Genomic DNA, 19,081 nt, shown 5'->3' with positions numbered 1-19,081 from the left:
GCCAAGATATATATATATATATATATATATATATATATATATATATATATATAATATTTTTCAGTGGTGAAGGGATGCAAGGTGTACGCAAAATCACATGCAATAATTAGTCGTATTTTTTAGGATTTCAAATGTAAATCGTCTCATTTCACGCATTAAATGGACTGAAATGCAGAGGTAGCAATCATTTCTTGTCAATTGAAACAAACATGAATGGGCATTGGAACCAGACCCGTATCCAGCTTTGGGTCGGAAAATGACAATTGAAACAAACAAAGCAGTCGGTTACTGACAAAACCCGCCGCATAGCTTACAGCTTCACACTTTTTGTTTAGTTTCAATTCCTAGTAGTATTCGAAGATTCTATATATGCTTTTGGTAAATGCACAATTTCATAGATTATTTAAATGTTACATATTAGCAATGGTATTTAAAATGAAAAAAAGAACATTGCTTAATGTGAGGTAACCAAAGATTCAGGGCATATTCGGATCACGGCTGATATTTGAAGAAAACTAGGTACAAAATTAAAAGAAAAAAGGTAGTTATTAACGATGTTGTAATCGAGTAGAGTGTTTGATTCCCCGTGGAGTCATGTGAACAATGGTTCGGATCCCATTTTATAGTCTAGTCTCGATTAGCTTATCTGAGAATAAAGTGAAATTTAAACAAACTTGTTCAATTAAATCGAGAAAACGGAACAAATGTTTTTTTTTTCGCGCGGGTCCTTAATCTAATTAATGAAAAGTAGCAATTAAAATTTTACATATTTTAAAAATTTGTACAGGAACCTTTGAAGTTATTTTTAAAACGTAAGAACATATTCATATGTTGTTACGTTTACACCGTAAAGTTGAGAGTGACATTTTAGGAAAATCATGTTCGTCTTTGATGATTTTATTAAGTTTTCCCAAAGTCGGTACGACATTTTCCCCATATCATTCTTTTTCTTACTTGGTGTAGAAAGTTTCCCTCTTTGTTTTCATTAAAGTCTTTCTTAATTTTAATAATAGTCGACCTCTAACATAGCTCGTTGCTTCAGATGTCATTCGAGTGGCAGTCTTCATTGTGTCAATGTTGCCAATAATTTATTCGCCCGGAAATAGGCACACACATTCAACACTGTTCGGCAGAGGAAAAGCATTTGCCTTTTTTATGCTTGTTCTTGTAGCATTCTGGAGAAAAACATGCCATTGTTCTCCTTGTTCACAACAATGTTCGGCCGAGGAAAAGCATTTGCCTTCTTCATGCTTGTTCTTGTAGCATTCTGGAGAATAACATGCCATTGTTCTCCTTCTTCACAACACTGTTCCGCCGAGGAAAAGAATTTGCCTTTTTTATGCTTGTTCTTGTAACATGCTGGAGAAAAACATGCCATTGTTCTCCTTGTTCACAACACTGTTTGGCTGAGGAAAAGCATTTGCCTTTTTCATGCTTGTTCTTGTAGCATTCTGGAGAAAAACATGCCATTGTTCTCCTTGTTCACAACACTGTTCGGCCGAGGAAAAGCATTTGCCTTTTTTATGCTTGTTCTTGTAACATTCTGGAGAATAACATGCCATTGTTCTCCTTGTTCACAACACTGTTCGGCCGAGGAAAAGCATTTGCCTTTTTATGCTTGTTCTTGTAGCATTCTGGAGAAAAACATGCCATTGTTCTCCTTGTTCACAACACTGTTCGGCCGAGGAAAAGCATTTGCCTTTTTTATGCTTGTTCTTGTAGCATTCTGGAGAAAAACATGCCATTGTTCTCCTTGTTCACAACACTGTTCGGCCGAGGAAAAGCATTTGCCTTTTTTATGCTCGTTCTTGTAGCATTCTGGAGATTCTAGATTCTAGATTCAGCATGCTTACGTTGAAATCAAAACAAAAAATGAGCAGATTCTAACCCAAGATGAACATTTTGATGTGTGTGAATGAGATTTTTTTTTTTGTTTTGTATCTTTTTAGTGTGTTAATTACTGAAATATTTAGAAGTGAAAATGTAATGGAATTCATATGTTATAGTAGTAATTGTATTTTGTCTGTTTTATTGTAGTAGATTTTGCGGGTTAAGTGGTAGAGCAGCCACAGGCTGAACTTCGCCCATGAATAAAGAAATTCTAATTCTAATTCTAATTCTAAAAACATGCCATTGTTCTCCTTGTTCACAACACTGTTCGGCCGAGGAAAAGCATTTGCCTTTTTCATGCTTGTTCTTGTAGCATTCTGGAGAAAAACATGCCATTGTTCTCCTTGTTCACAACACTGTTCGGCCGAGGAAAAGCATTTGCCTTTTTTATGCTTGTTCTTGTAACATTCTGGAGAAAAACATGCCATTGTTCTCCTTGTTCACAACACTGTTCGGCCGAGGAAAAGCATTTGCCTTTTTTTATGCTTGTTCTTGTAGCATTCTGGAGAAAACAGGCCATTGTTCTCCTTGTTCACAACACTGTTCGGCCGAGGAAAAGCATTTGCCTTTTTCATGCTTGTTCTTGTAGCATTCTGGAGAATAACATGCCATTGTTCTCCTTGTTCACAACACTGTTCGGCTGAGGAAAAGCATTTGCCTTTTTTATGCTTGTTCTTGTAACATTCTGGAGAAAAACATGCCATTGTTCTTTGTTCTCCTTGTTCACAACACTGTTCGGCCGAGGAAAAGCATTTGCCTTTTTTATGCTCGTTCTTGTAGCATTCTGGAGAAAAACATGCCATTGTTCTCCTTGTTCACAACACTGTTCGGCCGAGGAAAAGCATTTGCCTTTTTATGCTTGTTCTTGTAGCATTCTGGAGAAAAACATGCCATTGTTCTCCTTGTTCACAACACTGTTCGGCCGAGGAAAAGCATTTGCCTTTTTTATGCTTGTTCTTGTAGCATTCTGGAGAAAAACATGCCATTGTTCTCCTTGTTCACAACACTGTTCGGCCGAGGAAAAGCATTTGCCTTTTTTATGCTCGTTCTTGTAGCATTCTGGAGAATAACATGCCATTGTTCTCCTTGTTCACAACACTGTTCGGCCGAGGAAAAGCATTTGCCTTTTTATGCTTGTTCTTGTAGCATTCTGGAGAGAAACATGCAATTGTTCTCCTTGTTCACAACACTGTTCGGCCGAGGAAAAGCATTTGCCTTTTTTATGCTTGTTCTTGTAGCATTCTGGAGAAAAACATGCCATTGTTCTCCTTGTTCACAACACTGTTCGGCCGAGGAAAAGCATTTGCCTTTTTTATGCTCGTTCTTGTAGCATTCTGGAGATTCTAGATTCTAGATTCAGCATGCTTACGTTGAAATCAAAACAAAAAATGAGCAGATTCTAACCCAAGATGAACATTTTGATGTGTGTGAATGAGATTTTTTTTTTTGTTTTGTATCTTTTTAGTGTGTTAATTACTGAAATATTTAGAAGTGAAAATGTAATGGAATTCATATGTTATAGTAGTAATTGTATTATGTCTGTTTTATTGTAGTAGATTTTGCGGGTTAAGTGGTAGAGCAGCCACAGGCTGAACTTCGCCCATGAATAAAGAAATTCTAATTCTAATTCTAATTCTAAAAACATGCCATTGTTCTCCTTGTTCACAACACTGTTCGGCCGAGGAAAAGCATTTGCCTTTTTCATGCTTGTTCTTGTAGCATTCTGGAGAAAAACATGCCATTGTTCTCCTTGTTCACAACACTGTTCGGCCGAGGAAAAGCATTTGCCTTTTTTATGCTTGTTCTTGTAACATTCTGGAGAAAAACATGCCATTGTTCGCCTTGTTCACAACACTGTTCGGCCGAGGAAAAGCATTTGCCTTTTTTTATGCTTGTTCTTGTAGCATTCTGGAGAAAACAGGCCATTGTTCTCCTTGTTCACAACACTGTTCGGCCGAGGAAAAGCATTTGCCTTTTTCACGCTTGTTCTTGTAGCATTCTGGAGAATAACATGCCATTGTTCTCCTTGTTCACAACACTGTTCGGCTGAGGAAAAGCATTTGCCTTTTTTATGCTTGTTCTTGTAACATTCTGGAGAAAAACATGCCATTGTTCTTTGTTCTCCTTGTTCACAACACTGTTCGGCCGAGGAAAAGCATTTGCCTTTTTTATGCTCGTTCTTGTAGCATTCTGGAGAAAAACATGCCATTGTTCTCCTTGTTCACAACAATGTTCGGCCGAGGAAAAGCATTTGCCTTTTTTATGCTCGTTCTTGTAACATTCTGGAGAAAAACATGCCATTGTTCTCCTTGTTCACAACAATGTTCGGCCGAGGAAAAGCATTTGACTTTTTCATGCTTGTTCTTGTAATATTCTGGAGAAAAACATGCCATTGTTCTCCTTGTTCACAACACTGTTCGGCTGAGGAAAAGCATTTGCCTTTTTTATGCTTGTTCTTGTAACATTCTGGAGAAAAACATGCCACTGTTCTTTGTTCTCCTTGTTCACAACACTGTTCGGCCGAGGAAAAGCATTTGCCTTTTTTATGCTCGTTCTTGTAGCATTCTGGAGAAAAACATGCCATTGTTCTCCTTGTTCACAACACTGTTCGGCCGAGGAAAAGCATTTGCCTTTTTTATGCTTGTTCTTGTAGCATTCTGGAGAAAAACATGCCATTGTTCTCCTTGTTCACAACACTGTTCGGCCGAGGAAAAGCATTTGCCTTTTTTTAAGCTTGTTCTTGTAGCATTCTGGAGATTCTAGATTCTAGATTCAGCATGCTTACGTTGAAATCAAAACAAAAAATGAGCAGATTCTAACCCAAGATGAACATTTTGATGTGTGTGAATGAGATTTTTTTTTTGTTTTGTATCTTTTTAGTGTGTTAATTACTGAAATATTTAGAAGTGAAAATGTAATGGAATTCATATGTTATAGTAGTAATTGTATTTTGTCTGTTTTATTGTAGTAGATTTTGCGGGTTAAGTGGTAGAGCAGCCACAGGCTGAACTTCGCCCATGAATAAAGAAATTCTAATTCTAATTCTAATTCTAAAAACATGCCATTGTTCTCCTTGTTCACAACACTGTTCGGCCGAGGAAAAGCATTTGCCTTTTTTATGCTTGTTCTTGTAGCATTCTGGAGAAAAACATGCCATTGTTCTCCTTGTTCACAACACTGTTCGGCCGAGGAAAAGCATTTGCCTTTTTTATGCTTGTTCTTGTAGCATTCTGGAGAAAAACATGCCATTGTTCTCCTTGTTCACAACACTGTTCGGCCGAGGAAAAGCATTTGCCTTTTTTATGCTCGTTCTTGTAGCATTCTGGAGAAAAACATGCCATTGTTCTCCTTGTTCACAACAATGTTCGGCCGAGGAAAAGCATTTGCCTTTTTTATGCTCGTTCTTGTAGCATTCTGGAGAAAAACATGCCATTGTTCTCCTTGTTCACAACACTGTTCGGCCGAGGAAAAGCATTTGCCTTTTTTATGCTTGTTCTTGTAGCATTCTGGAGAAAAACATGCCATTGTTCTCCTTGTTCACAACACTGTTCGGCCGAGGAAAAGCATTTGCCTTTTTTTAAGCTTGTTCTTGTAGCATTCTGGAGATTCTAGATTCTAGATTCAGCATGCTTACGTTGAAATCAAAACAAAAAATGAGCAGATTCTAACCCAAGATGAACATTTTGATGTGTGTGAATGAGATTTTTTTTTTGTTTTGTATCTTTTTAGTGTGTTAATTACTGAAATATTTAGAAGTGAAAATGTAATGGAATTCATATGTTATAGTAGTAATTGTATTTTGTCTGTTTTATTGTAGTAGATTTTGCGGGTTAAGTGGTAGAGCAGCCACAGGCTGAACTTCGCCCATGAATAAAGAAATTCTAATTCTAATTCTAATTCTAAAAACATGCCATTGTTCTCCTTGTTCACAACACTGTTCGGCCGAGGAAAAGCATTTGCCTTTTTCATGCTTGTTCTTGTAGCATTCTGGAGAAAAACATGCCATTGTTCTCCTTGTTCACAACACTGTTCGGCCGAGGAAAAGCATTTGCCTTTTTTATGCTTGTTCTTGTAACATTCTGGAGAAAAACATGCCATTGTTCTCCTTGTTCACAACACTGTTCGGCCGAGGAAAAGCATTTGCCTTTTTTTATGCTTGTTCTTGTAACATTCTGGAGAAAACAGGCCATTGTTCTTTGTTCTCCTTGTTCACAACACTGTTCGGCCGAGGAAAAGCATTTGCCTTTTTTATGCTCGTTCTTGTAGCATTCTGGAGAAAAACATGCCATTGTTCTCCTTGTTCACAACACTGTTCGGCTGAGGAAAAGCATTTGCCTTTTTTATGCTTGTTCTTGTAACATTCTGGAGAAAAACATGCCATTGTTCTTTGTTCTCCTTGTTCACAACACTGTTCGGCCGAGGAAAAGCATTTGCCTTTTTTATGCTCGTTCTTGTAGCATTCTGGAGAAAAACATGCCATTGTTCTCCTTGTTCACAACACTGTTCGGCCGAGGAAAAGCATTTGCCTTTTTTATGCTTGTTCTTGTAGCATTCTGGAGAAAAACATGCCATTGTTCTCCTTGTTCACAACACTGTTCGGCCGAGGAAAAGCATTTGCCTTTTTTATGCTTGTTCTTGTAGCATTCTGGAGAAAAACATGCCATTGTTCTCCTTGTTCACAACACTGTTCGGCCGAGGAAAAGCATTTGCCTTTTTTTAAGCTTGTTCTTGTAGCATTCTGGAGATTCTAGATTCTAGATTCAGCATGCTTACGTTGAAATCAAAACAAAAAATGAGCAGATTCTAACCCAAGATGAACATTTTGATGTGTGTGAATGAGATTTTTTTTTTTCTTTTGTATCTTTTTAGTGTGTTAATTACTGAAATATTTAGAAGTGAAAATGTAATGGAATTCATATGTTATAGTAGTAATTGTATTTTGTCTGTTTTATTGTAGTAGATTTTGCGGGTTAAGTGGTAGAGCAGCCACAGGCTGAACTTCGCCCATGAATAAAGAAATTCTAATTCTAATTCTAATTCTAAAAACATGCCATTGTTCTCCTTGTTCACAACACTGTTCGGCCGAGGAAAAGCATTTGCCTTTTTCATGCTTGTTCTTGTAGCATTCTGGAGAAAAACATGCCATTGTTCTCCTTGTTCACAACACTGTTCGGCCGAGGAAAAGCATTTGCCTTTTTTATGCTTGTTCTTGTAGCATTCTGGAGAAAAACATGCCATTGTTCTCCTTGTTCACAACACTGTTCGGCCGAGGAAAAGCATTTGCCTTTTTTATGCTTGTTCTTGTAGCATTCTGGAGAAAAACATGCCATTGTTCTCCTTGTTCACAACACTGTTCGGCCGAGGAAAAGCATTTGCCTTTTTTATGCTTGTTCTTGTAGCATTCTGGAGAAAAACATGCCATTGTTCTCCTTGTTCACAACACTGTTCGGCCGAGGAAAAGCATTTGCCTTTTTTATGCTTGTTCTTGTAGCATTCTGGAGAAAAACATGCCATTGTTCTCCTTGTTCACAACACTGTTCGGCCGAGGAAAAGCATTTGCCTTTTTTATGCTCGTTCTTGTAGCATTCTGGAGAAAAACATGCCATTGTTCTCCTTGTTCACAACACTGTTCGGCCGAGGAAAAGCATTTGCCTTTTTTATGCTTGTTCTTGTAGCATTCTGGAGAAAAACATGCCATTGTTCTCCTTGTTCACAACACTGTTCGGCCGAGGAAAAGCATTTGCCTTTTTTTAAGCTTGTTCTTGTAGCATTCTGGAGATTCTAGATTCTAGATTCAGCATGCTTACGTTGAAATCAAAACAAAAAATGAGCAGATTCTAACCCAAGATGAACATTTTGATGTGTGTGAATGAGATTTTTTTTTTGTTTTGTATCTTTTTAGTGTGTTAATTACTGAAATATTTAGAAGTGAAAATGTAATGGAATTCATATGTTATAGTAGTAATTGTATTTTGTCTGTTTTATTGTAGTAGATTTTGCGGGTTAAGTGGTAGAGCAGCCACAGGCTGAACTTCGCCCATGAATAAAGAAATTCTAATTCTAATTCTAATTCTAAAAACATGCCATTGTTCTCCTTGTTCACAACACTGTTCGGCCGAGGAAAAGCATTTGCCTTTTTCATGCTTGTTCTTGTAGCATTCTGGAGAAAAACATGCCATTGTTCTCCTTGTTCACAACACTGTTCGGCCGAGGAAAAGCATTTGCCTTTTTTATGCTTGTTCTTGTAACATTCTGGAGAAAAACATGCCATTGTTCTCCTTGTTCACAACACTGTTCGGCCGAGGAAAAGCATTTGCCTTTTTTTATGCTTGTTCTTGTAGCATTCTGGAGAAAACAGGCCATTGTTCTCCTTGTTCACAACACTGTTCGGCCGAGGAAAAGCATTTGCCTTTTTCATGCTTGTTCTTGTAGCATTCTGGAGAATAACATGCCATTGTTCTCCTTGTTCACAACACTGTTCGGCCGAGGAAAAGCATTTGCCTTTTTTATGCTTGTTCTTGTAACATTCTGGAGAAAAACATGCCATTGTTCTCCTTGTTCACAACACTGTTTGGCTGAGGAAAAGCATTTGCCTTTTTTTATGCATGTTCTTGTAGCATTCTGGAGAAAAACATGCCATTGTTCTCCTTGTTCACAACACTGTTCGGCCGAGGAAAAGCATTTGCCTTTTTTATGCTTGTTCTTGTAACATTCTGGAGAAAAACATGCCATTGTTCTCCTTGTTCACAACACTGTTTGGCTGAGGAAAAGCATTTGCCTTTTTTTATGCATGTTCTTGTAGCATTCTGGAGAAAAACATGCCATTGTTCTCCTTGTTCACAACACTGTTCGGCCGAGGAAAAGCATTTGCCTTTTTCATGCTTGTTCTTGTAGCATTCTGGAGAAAAACATGCCATTGTTCTCCTTGTTCACAACACTGTTCGGCCGAGGAAAAGCATTTGCCTTTTTCATGCTTGTTCTTGTAGCATTCTGGAGAAAAACATGCCATTGTTCTCCTTGTTCACAACACTGTTCGGCCGAGGAAAAGCATTTGCCTTTTTCATGCTTGTTCTTGTAGCATTCTGGAGAAAAACATGCCATTGTTCTCCTTGTTCACAACACTGTTCTGCCGAGGAATAGCATTTGCCTTTTTTATGCTTGTTCTTGTAGCATTCTGGAGAAAAACATGCCATTGTTCTCCTTGCTCACTTCATGCCTTTGGCACTCTAACACAACAATAAATAATAATTAACGAAATAGAAAAAACAATGCATCCCAAATAAATCAAGAAAAAACAGAAGAACACCACAATAAAAAAAACACAAGCCGATAGATTTCAGAGCGTGTTTTTCACCCTCGGAACGTCAATCTGTTAAAATCCACAGAACGGAAAATTCATTGCAAGTGGTTGCAACATCGCACCCTGTGTTGAGACCTCTACTGTCCAGCAGACTACAGAGAATTCAGAGCTTTAGCTCAGCAAGCACATAAGAGGGCCGCCGGAGAGAAAATCTGAGAGATGTGACATTGTTGCTCTCTGCCCCCATCTCACCCCTCCATTGCACTACCCTCATGCTAGAAACTAATGTAAAGCGCTTCTGCTATGTACCAACCTGGACTGAACAGGACCTTAGTGTTTCCAGGAAATGGCCATGCTGCACATTCCACACAATTCCTTGACACCGTGGTTGCGTCGCCGCCTTGTAATCAAGGGGTCTCGGGTTCGATACTCGGTGGAGGCACAAGTGGTTCGGATCCCACTTTAAACTGTAGGTCCAGTCCTGATTAGCCTTACTGTGCATAGTAGACTTAAAACAACAAATCAATCAATCAATCAAAGTGTACTCAACAAGTGTTCTAATGAATTCAAGTATGTATGTTCATATGTGAGATTCGCAGGATTTGTTAATAAAAAAATATTTTATTCAACTACGTACAGGGGATGGACAAAAATATGGAAAAACATGGTATAAAACAGGCAGCAATTTCAAACACGATTTGCGTCTGAATGGTGGGTGGCGCTGTGGTCACTGGCATTTCCTGCGAGGTATAAACCCTGGCCAACCTGACAGATGAGTCAGTTACAGTTCAGCGACCGGTACGTGCAGGTTATCGTGAATCATGTCTGAGCTGACAAGAGTTTCAAAGAGGGCAAATTGTGGGTGCGCGTATGGTGGGAGCTTCCGTGACGAAAGTAGTGGAAATGTTTGGTGTATCAAGAGGCATCAAGAGGCACAGTCTCGAAGATCATGACTGCCTACGAGACTTCCGGAAAAACCGCATCAGCGAAGCACCAGATTGGACGGAAGTGTGTGACAGAGACAGATGCACATTGGGTAGGATTGTGACCAAGCAAAAGATCACAACGGCTCCAAAAGTCACTGCTGAGCTGAATACAGTGCTTACAAACCCTGTTAGTGTCAAAACAGTCAGAAGAGAACTCCACAAGCAGGGTATTCATGGCAGATCTGCAATTCCCAAACTACTCGTGACTGTTGACTATGCTGCTCGACGGAGACAGTGGTGCAACACCCATAAAAACTGGACAATGGATCAGTGGAAAACTGTAGTCTGGTCGGATGAGTCATCCTTTACATTGTTTCCAACTGCTGGCCGAGTGTGTGTGTGGAGAATGCCAGCACAAGCGTACGATACAGACTGTCTGTTACCGAGAGTGAAGCATGGCAATGGTTCAGAGATGATTTGGGCAGCTCCTGGTATTCTGCCGGACCCATCATCACCCTGCATGGACATGTCACTTCCAGGGACTACGTAACCATTTTGAGTGACCAGCTGCATCCCATGGTGCAAATTTCGTTCCCAGATGGTGATGCCGTGTTTCAAGATGACAGAGCCCCTGTTCATACAGCTCACATCTTCCAGAACTGGTTTGATGAGCATGAAGATGAAGTGTCACATCTACCATGGCCTCCACAATCGCCAGACCTCAATATTATTGAGCCCCTGTGGTCGGTTTTGGAGACCAAGGTGCGAGCCTGCTACCCACCACCATCATCTCTACAACAACTTGCAGCTGCTTTGGAGGAAGAATGGTACAACATTCCTTTTGACAACCATATGCGACCTGTATTTGTCCATTCCACGTCGACTGCAGGCCGTTCTGCGTGCCAAAGGTGGTCCTACTAGATATTAATAAAGGTAATGTGCATTTCTGCAGGTGTTTCCATATTTTTGTCCATCCCCTGTATGTCAAACATTTAATACACTGATAATAATAAGGATTTTCATTATCAGCTAATCTCATCTATCATATACGAATCTCGTTGCTATGGATCAATTCCTCATCTCTGCTACTTTTTCTTTCATTGAGCAGCGAACAAAAACAACCTACACTCGGAAACTACAGTCAAAGAGTCTTCCTTGCGAAAATCACAGATTACCTTAAATTAGAACCTGGTCTAGTCATCAAAACTAGTCTAGCAGCCATTCGCAACTCAGTGTAGGTGGCTGTACTCATGCAAGGTAGGCATGGCTACAATTTTCAATGCCAAATACAGATAGAAACTTTGAACTCTGTAGAAATCACGAAAATAATGAAGCATCACAGAAGACTTTGTAACATAAGAAACTAAATTGTGAAGAACTGAATTTACTTTTAATGAAACTAAATTCATGGCGTAAGGTAATAATCATTGTACAAAGAAAGCTCATTTGTCATGTTACTACTATTTCGTATATATTTTAGAAAATTTGAACCCCAACACATCCATTCAAATCATCACAATTAGTCTAAAGCACGAAATCTACGAGGGCCACTATTTATATTTTGAGCCTTGGCAACACTGATTGAAGTTAGGCGCGATTTGACGTTTGCACGGAATCGTCTGGCATTATTGACCATAACGTACTTCAAATGTTTTGTCAATAGCTTCATTTGTGTTGTTTATGTTGCCTTGGAGATTGCGCGACAACAATAAAATGGAATTAACTTGTGAACATTTTCGTGCGATGATTTTTTACGATTTTCGACGTGGATTATCAAGACAAGAGTGCATCGATCAACTTACTTCCACATTTGGCGATGAAGCCCCATCCTTTGCCACTGTGAAACGCTGGTATAACAAATTTAATCGTGGCCGCCATTCGCTCACCGACGAGATTCGCGAAGGTCGTCCAAAATCAGTTGTTGTTCAAGAAAACATTGATGCTGTGCAAAACCTAATACTGCAAGATCGTCATGTGACATACTGTAAGATTGAGGCAACCATAGGCATTAGTTCCACCAGCATATATAAAATATTACATGATCATTTAGCTGTGAGAAAGGTATGTTCTCGTTGGATCCCACACAATTTGACAAAAACTCAAAAAGACGCTCGCGTCAATTGGTGCAAACAAATGCTCAATAAATACAATTGTGGTGCTTCAAAAGACGTATATAAGATTGTAACAGGTGACGAATCATGGATAGATGCATATGAGCCGGAACGTAAATAGCAGTCGACTGTATGGGTGTTTCAAGATGAACCCAATCCAACAAAAGTTGTTGGTGCTCGAAGCACATCGAAACAAATGGTGGACTGTTTTTTTGGGAAAACTGGTCATGTGGCAACTGTGCCCTTAGAGGAACGTAGAATGGTCAACTCTGAATGGTACACAACAATTTGTTTGCCAGAGGTCTTCGGTCAAATACGGAAAACAAACAAACGCCGTCGGATCATTCTTCATCAAGACAATGCCAGCTGTCACACATCTCATCTAACAACCGACTTTATGAACTGTCAAAAAATCGAATTGATGGGTCATCTGCCGTACAGTCCTGATTTGGCACCCAATGACTTCCCGAATGTCAAGAATAAATTGCATGGACAATGATTTTCATTGGCGGAAGACGCCGTTGATGCGTTCAAAAACCATATTATGGAGGTGTCTCAAGAAGATTGGAAAAACTGCTTTGACAAATGGTTCGAACGAATGCAAAAGTGTATTGACCATAAAGGAGAATACTTTGAAAAACAATAAAGCAGTTTTCAATGCCAAATTCCTGTTTTTTCATTGTTAGGCTCAAAATATAAATAGTGACCCTCGTATTATGAACTAGTGGTTACAATGGAGAGCGCATGGACGTACAACAGATGTTTATGATATACATGGATATCATATGGACATTGGGGATGTCCTATGAATATTTCTTGCAGGGTTATGCTGCATCCATGGGTAAGTGGTTTGAGACAAACGCCGATGACTAGTTTTAATTCTCGGTGAGGCATTCAGGTTGTTCCGCTCATGTGTCGAGCCAAAGCGAGGAGAAAACAACCGAACACGTTTTTGTGGGTTACGTCAATGACAATCTGTCCTGTACCGACAGTTCACAAGTTTCCTCCTTCACACAAACACACACACACAGATACATACACATACTGATAATAGAAAGTCTATAAAATTGCCACACAACATTCTTGCTGTGTCTAAATATGCTAGAAATTATGCAAAATGCATTACTTTCTTAAATTTTGCAACATCATTGTGGGAAAAATTAGATTCTGTGATTAAATAATTATTATACCATGTGAAACTTTTATACTGAAATTAAAAATAATCTGAACTGTAAAACTCTTCAAGTATCAATAACGATGGGAATCTGTTAAGAGTATTGGTTCAAAGTCGTATTGGCTAATGATTAGAAACTCTCAGGTTTGTCAATAAAATCAGTTATAATTTGCTATTTGAAGCAAGCCTTTTCCTTAAACTTCAACGAAACATCCTAATATTTCCCTTTATCCAAATCTTCTTTAGTTTGCTAAATTCAAGAAAACTCTGATGTCACTATATAAAATTTCAATATATTTTTCTCTTATTGATGTACTTTCTTTTGTTTCTCTTATCGTTTCTATGGTCAAAAAATATATATAAAAGTTTATACATCATAATTTTACATTATCAATAATGTGATCATAATAAAATTATACATCACGTTTTACGAACATAACAAAATAGAAATTCATACAACACAAATATATTGTGCATATTAAACACACAAATTAAACAATGAATAATAAATGAAATAAATGTGAATATTTGGGTGTCACCTATTCAATTTTTAAACAAAACAATGCATAATTTCTCATTTGTTTATTTATAAAGAACACTATACAAATTAATATATGTGCACAAGAAAGTGGACAAAACATCTTCTATTCTACATTCTGATTACACTCTTTAGATATTTAGTGAAAGTTATTTATAAACATCAATTAATACTCATTAATACAATGTAAGTGAACTTCACTTGAAAACACATGACAATGGATAATTACACTGATAATTTTGACACACTCTCACACACACACACAAGTACACATTTACTTCTGACAATTCTTTCAAGTTGTATGAAATCTACTCTGAAAGTATCAACCATTGAATAGATTTCCAATGCTCTTATTAATACATGTTACGTGGTCAACCTGAAACGACAAAAATGTTAATACATTTAGGGACATTTGTAAAAGAAACAGATCACTTCTATAAAGTTGCTTTCCTGCATTTATCAAAGTTGACCACTTAATGCTCTAGGCCACATGAGCCAGCACCTATTTTCGCACCAAAACAGCATCTTTTAAAAAAAATCTGGTATATGAGCTAGGTAACAACTACACTCAGTCCCACAAATCCCTGGAGTGAGAGAAAGAAAGCAAGTACAGTGGAACCTCGATTTTACATTTTTCAGGGGAATAAGCTAAAAAAAACTTAAAATGTTGGAAAATGCGAAACTGAGAAAAATTTTATAACATTCTGTTATGTTGGGACCATCAAGATCTTGATAGGGCTCGACCAATGAACTCATGAGAGGGTAAGTAAATGCAGCTACCAGCCGTTTGCTGCAGCTTTGCTTCATCAAGTCACTTTCTCCCCTTCTCTTCCATTATGCACGGCCTTGCCCCACAGATTCATTCTGTGGCATTCAATCATGGTGTTCTTTAATAATACTGAGCACCCACAAATTTCTCAACTTTTTGGATCACGTACTGCATTTCACGTGAATATTTTTATTGGGATAGGGTGGGTGTGGGAAACCAGAGGAAGGTTAGATATATCAGTTGAAAATCAAATCGGAGAGAGGCTGCTGGACATAGACAGACAAGAAATACTAGCCGACTGTCAGACGAAGACTTCACTAAGGAATCAACAGAAGTCAAGGGAATGGAGGAAAGCAAGATACAAAAATTTGGTAAGCACAAAAGAAAGGGGAGGTTAAGACTGAGGGGCTGGAAACAAGTAAAAATGAAGAATGAAGCCAGGTAAACTATCTGCTCCCTGTGCGGGGAGGGAGAGTGATGAGCATCTGTTTTAAACCTGCCCTTATACACGTCATTTACGAGGCAAGTGGGTTAAAACATAGCAGGGAGGGAAATATAATGGTGGAAGAGAAAAGAGGAATTAAAAGTGAAACAGTGCAACGAGTGGGGAGATATTTGTAGGAAGTGAGGGAACGGCAAGCAAAAGAGAACAGAAAGCGATAAGAATGAAGAAACTTGCACAAAGTGATGTGATCCGGCTTAAAATATGTGTACTGTGGAAACCGTATGTGCAATATGTGTGTGTATGTGCACCTTATAAACGTCAAAAGAGGTACTTATTGTAATTATACCAATGTAAGTCAATATGTAGTGTAGTGTGTACAGCCTATGGCTTGCACAAGAAAATACAAATAAATACAAAATGTACTCACAAGCAGGTGCTCACTGTGTGGATCTGCTCACACAGTGAGCTCCTGCTTTTCAGAAACAGAGCTGGTGCTTATATATATTCACAGCAGTGAGAAACTGCACACATGCACGTACGTTGAGACAATTTTATTCATAAGAAAATTGAACATATGTTCATTTCTTGAACAACTTCCTACTTATTTTTGTAAACGCTATACATTAGCACAAACTAATATCAACAACTGCAAAAATTTCATATCCTTACATCCCTATCGAATATTGTATATACATACCTTACATGTTTTTTGGCATCAATCCTAAAGCTTGCAAGCACATAATTGCTGCTTTTGCTTTTGCATGCTTCTTACTTGGACTAGGAAGAGCTGGTTTGTATTCCGTTCCGTTCACAATGACCTGAAACACAAGAGAAAAAAATTAAATAATACATCATGTAAGAGTAAAGTCATATTGCATCTTTGCATGATATTCACTTAGTTAAAGTCATAGTAGAACAAATAATAATAATAAAAAAATTGTAATGACTGAACTTTCAAATTTACAATAAATGGGCCTGAATACTTGGTACTCTATTAATATCAGCCAACATATGCATATCAGTTAAATTATGGATAATTTTACCAATTCTATATTTCTGTAAATAACTCGTGAATTAGTGAAACATTCTGTAATTTTGTTATTACTTTTATGAAGAGATGAGTGTCGAGGTATATCCAGAATTGTATCAGGCTGTCTTACAGGTAAGACAGACAGCTGAATTCCACCGTATGTGGAAATGTGCAATACAGTCATTCAAGAAGAAACCATCAGAGAGCCAAAAACTGGGTTTCTCAGACATGAAACAAGAATAAAATGAAATTTTGGGGGCTCCCACTGGGAATCGAACCTGGGACTGCTCACGCTAAAGCCAAGAGTGATAACAATTTATCTACACAGGAGCCCTAGTATATTAATAATAACTTTAGCATGTGAGTGGAAGCAGCATATCCATTCTCTCATCTAATCACCAACATATAACAACATAAACAAAGTGAGATTTTTAGCTTCCCTAAAATTCATGAAAACAATTTAAAAAATGCTAAGTATCAAAATTCACTTCAAAAGCTCCTTCTTACCTTAAACAGAAAGTTCTTCTCATGATCCGGACCATCTTCATATATCAAGTCAAAGAATGGTGGACCCCATTTCTTCTTTGTACACAGCTCCACTAGAGCAGACACTGGGTGTTTGCCTGAAAACAATGAATTATTTATTACTGCAAAGATGCTACTAACTTCAGAAAGTTCAATTGCAAATGCTAGTTAAATGTAAATGTTCAGGACTGGAAAGGTTAAAATAACTGTAAAGTTAATCCTTTAACAAAAATAATACAAAACTAATTTACACATTTCAATCATTATTCTTAATTCATTCTGTTTGTCATCTGCTCATTTTTCTATTGTTGTTAACACTGTAAAATGACAATGAAAAATTAAATATCCTTACAATCTTATATAATTATGATAATTATATTAGAATATTGCATTACCTGTTAAGTCTTTGTGGCATGGCTGTTGGGGTATAACTTGTGGGTGCTTAAAAACCAACTCTTCTTGAGAAACCAATCCTGAAAGAAATAATATGAAAATTAACACATTTTTCTTCAATATTTATATACATATGATTTTAATAAACACTGATTTTACTAGCCACGGGGGCCTAGTCGGTAGTGTGTATGACTGCCATGTGGGAGTCCTAGGTTTGATTCTAAGGTTGGAATTTTTCCAACCCTTTCCCTGCATAAAGTGGTTCTGGGGCTAACCCAGCCTCAAATCAATAGGTAAATGGAGGCAACCCTTGGGGGTAAAGGCAGCTGGACCATGGTGCTGATCACATCACCTCCAAAATGGCCGAGATCGAGAATGTGTGAGGCCCTACACCCACATTCCCTAAATGTGTACAAGACATGTGGCAGGGTGCTACATGCACAGGGAACTTGACCTTCTTTTTACCTTCACCTATACCTGATTTTACTTGCTTGTATTAACATGTCAATGTTTTATTAATTTTTAGTTCCGATCAGCCTATTTGAGCTTAAAGTCGACTTAAATCAAGTGGGATCCAAAGAACTGTAGAATGTGCCTCTATATGGACTTCTTAATTACAAGGCAACAGCGTTACCACTATCCAATCAGGAAGAGCAAATAGCAAATGAACTATGTGTTGTAAAGAAGTTTTCTTTCATTAAGTAATAAAGGGTCATCCATAAAGAACGCCGGATTTGAAAAGGACTAACTAACTAACTAACTCCCTAGCCTTCTTAAACCCGAAGGTTCATGGCTGCAGCAACACAGGCCTTCCATCTGTCCCTATATTGAGTAAGTTCAATATAATCTTTTCCATCCCTACTGATTTCCTTTAGGTCCATCTCAACGTTGTCCCTCCATCTTCGTCTTGGTCTTCCTACAGGTCTCTTACCATCAGGTTTCCCAACAAGAATCCTGTAAACTCCTCTTTCCTCTCCCATTCGTGCCACATGGCCTGCCCACCTAAGTCTTCTTGATTTAATCATTCTAATATTATCTGGACATGAATACAAATTATGTAGTTCTAAATTATGTAACCTTCTCCACTCACCTGTCTCCTCGTCCCTTTTAGGTCCAAAGATTTTCCTAAGGATTTTATTTTCAAATACTCTCAATTTATGTTCCTCTTTCAATGTAAGGGACCAAGTTTCACATCCATATAATACTACAGGCAAAATTACTGTTTTGTATATTTTAACTTTTAGTTTCTTAGATATTAAACGAGAAGACAAAAGTTTATGAAGAGAGAAGTAACATGCATTTCCTGAATTAAGCCTACTTTTTATTTCCTCTTTAATATAATTTGCATTTGTTAATATTATTCCTAAGTATTTGAATTTGGAAACTGGTTCCAACGAGATGTTATCAATAATTAGATTTTGATTATTACCTAACACTTGGTTTCGGCCTGTAAGCATATATTTAGTTTTCTCTTTGTTAACTTCCAAACCTCTCTCTTTAGCAGTTTTTAAAAATATTTTAGCATTATTCTTAATTGTATTCACATCATCCCCCAGTAAGTCTACATCATCTGCATATGCTAACAACTGAGTCACACCATTTAATTTTAATTCTTCTTTAGTTTCTTTTACCTTCCTAACAGCATATTCTAAGGCAAAATTAAAGAGCAATGGAGATAATGCATCTCCTTGTTTTAACCCATCATGAATTGTAAATTTGTCAGACATATTAATACCCACACGAATTTTATTTTCTGTTTCACTGGTGCATATTTTTATCATACTAACAAGCTTCTTAGGTATTCCAAACTCTACTAATATATTATATAATTTATCTCTTTTGACCGAATCATATGCTTTTTTGAAATCAATGAATAGCTGATGGACATTTTGATTATATTCCCACTTTTTTCAAGTGTCTGTCTGATGTGAAAAATTTGATCTGTAGTTGATCTGTTACGTTTAAATCCACATTGAAATC

At 37.7% G+C, this 19,081-nt stretch overlaps 1 protein-coding gene across 1 annotated transcript in view; it reads right to left on the bottom strand.

Moving 5' to 3' along the window:
* Positions 1-14,040: 14,040 nt before the first annotated feature.
* LOC145988701 (uncharacterized) overlaps positions 14,041-19,081 on the bottom strand; it is a 95,212-nt gene continuing 90,171 nt past the window's right edge. The window contains exons 13-16 of the mRNA XM_083123788.1: positions 17,104-17,181; positions 16,691-16,806; positions 15,851-15,971; positions 14,041-14,315 (exon numbers count right to left, since the gene is read on the bottom strand). Of these exons, the coding sequence (XP_082979914.1) occupies positions 15,852-15,971; positions 16,691-16,806; positions 17,104-17,181 (314 nt within the window). The 3' untranslated portion in view covers positions 14,041-14,315; position 15,851. The remainder of the gene's footprint in view (positions 14,316-15,850; positions 15,972-16,690; positions 16,807-17,103; positions 17,182-19,081) is intronic.

Source organism: Lepisma saccharinum, chromosome 6 (assembly GCF_977018435.1).
Source record: "Lepisma saccharinum chromosome 6, izLepSacc3.1, whole genome shotgun sequence".
NCBI classification, from domain to species: domain Eukaryota; kingdom Metazoa; phylum Arthropoda; class Insecta; order Zygentoma; family Lepismatidae; genus Lepisma; species Lepisma saccharinum.
Note: the sequence above shows the minus strand (reverse complement) of the source record. Positions and strands in the feature narration are given on the sequence as shown.